Genomic DNA, 6,211 nt, shown 5'->3' on the forward strand with positions numbered 1-6,211 from the left:
GAGGGTTGGACTGAAAACCCACATGACGGTAGATCTCCAGGAAGAGGGTTGGACTGAAAACCCACAGGACGGTAGATCTCCAATGAAGAGGGTTCTTGGCCCAAGCAAGTCTCTTCTTCTTATTGGTGTCTTTTAGTAGTGGTTTCTTTGCAGCAATTCGACCATGAAGGCCTGATTCACAGTCTCCTCTGAACAGTTGATATTGAGATGTGTCTGTTACTTGAACTCTGTGAAGCATTTATTTGCGCTGCAGTCTGAGGTGCAGTTAACTCTAATAAACGTATCCACTGCAGCAGAGGTAACTCTGGGTCTTTCCTGTGGTGGTCCTCATGAGAGCCAGTTTCATCATAACGCTTGATGGTTTTCACGACTGCACTTGAGTGTGCAAAGCTGTCATCAAGGCAAATACCACCCTAATGAATTCCCTACACAGTGCCCTAGTTCCAACCCTAGTGAATTCCCTACGTAGTGCCCTAGTTCCAATCCAAATACCACCCTAATTAATTCCCTACATAGTGCCTTAGTTCCAACCCTAATGAATTCCCTACCTAGTGCCCTAGTTCCAACCCTAATGAATTCCCTACATAGTGCCTTAGTTCCAACCCTAATGAATTCCCTACACAGTGCCCTAGTTCCAACCCTAATGAATTCCCTACATAGTGCCCTAGTTCCAACCCTAATGAATTCCCTACCTAGTGCCCTAGTTCCAACCCTAATGAATTCCCTACATAGTGCCCTAGTTCCAACCCTAATGAATTCCCTACATAGTGCACTAGTTCCAACCCTAATGAATTCCCTACATAGTGCACTACCTTTGACCAGGGCATGTAGTTCCACTATGTCAGGAATAGGGTGTCATCTGGGACCAATAGGTTCTGTCCGGTCTGCATTACTGTACTTATCTTGTTGCAACACCACTTCACGCCACCAGATGGCGTCAGAGCAGCAGCCCTGGACCGGGAGGACCTCTTTTACAGAGAAACATGGAGATGGAGGCATCTGATCCATCGGTTGATTGATTGATCGATCAATAGACTGGGCGGACCTCTGCTGCAGAGGAACAGGGATAGAGTCATCTGATCGATTGATTAGGTTTATGGTCCGTTAAGAGGAAGATTCCCTCCACTGCTCACCATAAGCTTTAGCCTTGATTCTGAACTTGGCGTAACAAGGTGTTGGCTTGACAGTTGTTAAACCTGGGTTCTAGTCTTGGTTGGTGCTACCCACCGAATTCACTACAATATACTTCCATGGTTGGTTTCTTTGTATCTCCCCTTTAAAGCTGGAATCCTTAATTGAAACAATAACTAAGCGGGCACCCCACCTGTGTTTTGGTAAAAAGCTGAGGGATGGGCCTGGAGAAATGTCACCACTTCTTACATTTGAAAATTTTAACTTAAAATTTTAATTTTAAACTTAAATTCATAGCAAGAGATATGTATGCAAGGACTGACCATCCTTGATATCAAAATGATAGTTTTAACTATGATTTTAGGATATATACAGTGTTTGTTTACATTTACTTTGTTTACAAACATTTGAGTATAACAAGCTTATATTTGGGGTTCTGGGGCCTGTTGCACAAAACTAGGATAAGGGATTAAGCCAGGATATCTTGGTGATCCTGGCTCAATTGATCCGTAATCCGGTTGCACTAAAGATGGATAGGGGGCAGGAGGATATGTTATGGTATAAATTACCATGGAGATTTATTCTGTGGAGCTAGCCTGCTCCAGACCAGGCTAAATTCCAGGATCTATTTAATCTCATCCCTAATGTCAGTCAGCAGTCACCACAAATGGAAACCAATAGTTATTTCACTGCTCACTATACATTGTTATCACATATAACTAGACCCACTGTTATTATTTAAACGTTTGTGATCATTAATTTCAATGATTTTGGATAAAAAATGATTTTTAGATGATGTTGCTATCATTAGATAATTTACAGTTTCCCATAGACTAAGGCTATATATAAAATGATAGAATATTAGGGCCACAGAGGGGAAAAAAACACAAGTCATAATATTGTAACCAGTTGTTTTAAAGGAGGACAGTTGTTAAAATGACAGATGTGGGGCATTTCGTGAAATTGTACTTCAGTATGGTTTCATAAACAAAGACATGCTGATGTGCCAGAATATTAAGTATCACATTGTCATAAGTATCAAAACTGTAAAAACAATATGTAGCTTTTCTGCAGAAAGAACCAGCCTCATAAATTTATGACTTTATCCTTTTTCTTCAGTGTGGCCCTAGTACTCTGTCATATAAACAAATACACATTCCATATGAATATAAAAACACAATGTGTAACATTATGTTCCTTTATTGAATAAGGACAAAACAAAGCAGGTAAACCATCAGCTCCTTTCGAAACTGAAGTCACAGTGACTCTACAAGATGGAAAGCACAGAATCCAAGCATATTATACAAAATGATACATACACATTCAAAGGTCTGTATATAACACACCCTGCATGTCTGCACACTAAAATAAATGCAGGACAAATCCATACACATCAACTGAACAGACAAATGAATGGATGCAGTAGCCTCCCTGCAGCCTTGTATTACACACAGTATACCGCACAAACATCATAAGAGGCCAAATTCGTCAAAAAACAAACCCAAAAAAACCCAAATTCCTCTGCCACCGCAGGACATATTTAACCAAAATTGAAAGCACACATACTAACTAAAATAATTCAACACATATTGGTCCCTCAGCAGCCGACCACTGTCGTCATCAGGGAAGATTGCCGGATTGTCCCAGTCCATGGCTGGTGGCACTCTGGGGGCCCTCTCCTTCCTCAGGCAGGCCACATTGTGGAGGACAGCACAAGCCACAGTAATATCACATGCCCTAACAGGGCTGACCCTTAATTTGTGAAGGCAGTGAAAGCGTGCCTTCAGGAGGCCAAAGGTCATTTCAACTCTGGTCCTGGCATGGGCATGGTTGTAGGCCTGCTGTGCTTCCTGGGGGTCTGTGAAAGGTGTCAGGAGAAAAGGCTGGCAGCCATACCCCCTGTCTCCCAGCAACACACCAGAGAATTCACCTGTCAACACAAAATCTCATCATTACTACCTCATAAACACAGTGATATTCTTGACACAGCCATGATGGTTATAAATAGGGGTTGTGTGGCTTACCTTGTGATAGGCACTGATAGATTTCAGAGGCCCGAAAGATTCTGGAGTCATGGACTGAGCCAGGCCATTTTGCCACAACATTGCTGATCACACAGTCAGCATTGCAGACCATCTGAAATCATAAGATGAGGAATATTACACCAATCAATGCACATCACTGGCAATGCAGAGTGTTCGTCAATGGACAATATCAAAAAGTTATGTTCACCTGAACATTAATGCTGTGAAAGGATTTCCTATTCACAAAATCGGCCTCATGGGCACCTGAGGGGGCTTTTATCCTTATGTGTGTGCAGTCCACTGCACCAATGACATTGGGGAAACCTGTCACACAAAGTAATGAGTATCCTACTATGTGTTAACAGTTGTCCTGTAATTTGTAGATCCTCTTACCTGCAATCCTATAGAACTCCTCTTTGATGTCACAGAGTCTTCTGTGGCCAGGGAAGGAGATGAAGACATCTGCTAATGCTTTGATAGCCAGACACACACTCCTTATTGTGCGGCAAATTGTGGCCTTGTTCAGCTGTTCTGCATCCCCCACTGAGTACAGGAAGGCTCCACTAACAAAAAAGCGCAAGGCCACACAAACCATTTGCTCCACACTCAGTGCATGGCTCCGTGCAGTGCGGTGCTTAATCCTGGGACCCAGTAGTCTGCATAGATACCTGATGCCATCTGCAGAAAACCTGTATCTTTCATATAGATGGTCATCAGGGAAGGCCAGTGGGTCCAACCGGTCCCTGAAGACCCTTTCTCGCCTGAAGGCTCTCCTCAGCACAAGTGCTTCTTCATCCACCACATCTCGCACGAATGGGCATGCCATTGTCAGAGCAGAAAGGAACACACAATTTTGGGCCTTCATATAGGCTAGTGGCCACACCTGGTGCTGGGGGGGTGGGCAAAAGAGGGCGATGCCTTATAACGATGACTTGGTTGTACTGATTGCTGGGAAAATAAAAAAAACCTTAGAAAGATGCCACCGTCCTGTGTGCTCACAATAAGAGCTCATATGTCATGGCTCACTTGACTTTACGAGAATATACCTAATTTTTATTTTGAGCTGTGTCATCTTCTTGGAGCTGGGGGAGGAAAGAAAAATAATGATTAATACATTTGTGTTACAGTTAGCATACAGTGTACATTGAAGGCATATCTCACCTCCCTCTCAAGTTTTTTTATTTCAAGGTCCAGTTTCCTAATTGTCCTCTTTTATTTCGGACTCCAGTGCAAGATTTTCCATCTTTTTCTTCTTGTACTGAATGTCTATGTCTGCCAGTTCTATTTGGCGCCGGAGGTGGTTGCCATACAACTTTCTGATAGCTTGTGAGCTCTGTGAACACAATACAATTAGCGCAGCTGGAATTTGGCAGGATGTGGTGTCCTTTTATTAATACGCACTATGTTGCCAGGCTGGTTTTCCCACTGTATAGCATCTGGGTCCTGTAAAAGAAATTAGATTTTTTGATTTTGATGAGGACTCCTCACCATTGTAGAGTAAATAGTACTTTCACAGTCTTAACATGATACCTCATGCCTTCTGGAATCCAGAGAGATGGTCTCCTCCTCATCATCGTCTCCATCATGTGCTGTTGCTGCTGCACTGGGGCCTTCACCCTATCACATTTAATCGGATTCATATTGAAGCTAGTAGACAAGACATGCCAGGCCTACAGTATGCCTTTGATGGAGTACTCACTGGATCAGCATCGTCTGGTGCTTGTGCTGGTGGCTCTAACAGGAACACAGTGCTGCCAGACACTGCAAGGCAATAGGTAAACCAAAGTCAGACAGTCCAAATTGATTCAATATGAATGTGGTTGTATCCCATGTAGAGATGGAAGGACATACCTTGAATGAAGCGGGTGGCATCTTGGGAGGAACCTATGCTCGTCTCTTTCCCCCCAGGGATCCCCTCTAAGACGGGCCTGCCTTTATTTAGCTCCAAGGCCATGTCCTCTGCTGGGGTAAGGTCAGCCTTTGGTGACCCACCACCCGTGCCTTGTCTGTGGGTATTCTTTTTCACTGCTAAAACAGTACAGACAATGTGTGAGCAGGCACCTTCTGGGTACAATATATGCTTGTGCTTTGTTAAATATTAGTCAGGGACCATACCATTCTGCAGAATGTTCTTGTATTTGATTTTGACCTGCTGCCATGTCCGTTTTGGCCCGTTCATGTTTAATCTACACACACACACACACACACACACACACACACACACACACACACATTTAATGGAGTCACACTGCAAAAAATTACTTGGTATTTTTGTCTTGTTTTCAGTAAAAATATCAAAAAATTTATCATAGCTTTATACAGTGTGATGGAGTTACTTTACACAATTTCACTCATATCTGCAGTGCATTTCAATTAAAAATTTAACCGTTTCATAATTACAGTACAACTGCATTTTTGGAGATGTGAATTAAATATTTGAATTGTAATTGTGATGTTTCAGCGGAGCGGTGAGTGTGTAATTGTGCACTACTTACGCATTCAGGCGGTCTGCAATACTTTGCCACGCTTTTTCTCTTTGCTTTATCACTGTGGCGGTGTTGCCTTTCTTCTTAATTATATCTTTTACCTCCTCGTATGCCTCCATGAGGATTTGTGCTTCCGACGGGGAAAAGTACGCGGCTCTAGTTGCCATGGTAAATCAGTTAATCTGTGATCTGTGGCGGGGTCTATTTGAGTGAGCCGTGAGCGCGCACCTATCCAGGATTGGTTTCACCTGGCTTAATGAATCCGTGTCTGCTCATCCTGGCTTGGTCTTTGTGCAACCAATTAAGCCTGGACGCACATGTTTTGGCTTCATTGAGCTCAGCTGAGTCATTTATCCCGGATGTCTTAATTCTACTTTTGTGCAACAGGCCCCTGATGAGGTACGAGAGTTTAACCAATAGTAAAACATACATTAGTATCTAACTATGTACGACGACTGACCGTAAAACATACAACTTCAAGTCATCAGTCTTTGACCCTCGAAGTAACCTGTAACCAATCCCTGTCAAGCAACTCCCACTTTGTCAATGGGAGAGTTCGTTTTGCATGGC

General features: G+C 43.0%; 1 protein-coding gene and 1 long non-coding RNA gene across 2 annotated transcripts; both read right to left on the bottom strand.

Annotated features, from left to right (window-relative positions):
• Positions 1-2,413: 2,413 nt before the first annotated feature.
• Positions 2,414-4,079, bottom strand: LOC120041664 (putative nuclease HARBI1). Its single transcript, XM_038986529.1, has 4 exons — positions 3,549-4,079; positions 3,364-3,479; positions 3,156-3,267; positions 2,414-3,061 (listed from the first exon to the last, which is right to left on the bottom strand). The coding sequence occupies exons 1-4, from the start codon at positions 4,018-4,020 to the stop codon at positions 2,697-2,699; spliced, it is 1,065 nt and encodes a 354-aa protein (XP_038842457.1). The 5' UTR covers positions 4,021-4,079; the 3' UTR covers positions 2,414-2,696.
• Positions 4,080-4,190: 111 nt separating this feature from the next.
• LOC120041666 lies at positions 4,191-4,719 on the bottom strand. The gene is made up of 3 exons (XR_005475915.1): positions 4,686-4,719; positions 4,317-4,598; positions 4,191-4,237 (listed from the first exon to the last, which is right to left on the bottom strand). It is a non-coding gene; the product is annotated as an uncharacterized LOC120041666 (long non-coding RNA).
• Between the last annotated feature and the right edge of the window lie 1,492 nt (positions 4,720-6,211).

The sequence above is a fragment of the Salvelinus namaycush genome, unplaced genomic scaffold (genome assembly GCF_016432855.1).
Source record: "Salvelinus namaycush isolate Seneca unplaced genomic scaffold, SaNama_1.0 Scaffold5, whole genome shotgun sequence".
NCBI lineage: Eukaryota > Metazoa > Chordata > Actinopteri > Salmoniformes > Salmonidae > Salvelinus > Salvelinus namaycush.

What these genes read in the sequence shown, in the direction of transcription:
- LOC120041664 (XM_038986529.1), bottom strand. Translation starts at nt 4,020, where the DNA reads ATGAAGGCCCAAAATTGTGTGTTCCTTTCTGCTCTGACAATGGCATGC. An exon ending in TTCACAGCATTAATGTTCAG is followed by an intron (nt 3,268 to 3,363) that starts GTGAACATAACT and finishes TTATGATTTCAG; the next exon opens with ATGGTCTGCAATGCTGACTG. An exon ending in CTATCAGTGCCTATCACAAG is followed by an intron (nt 3,062 to 3,155) that starts GTAAGCCACACA and finishes TTGTGTTGACAG; the next exon opens with GTGAATTCTCTGGTGTGTTG.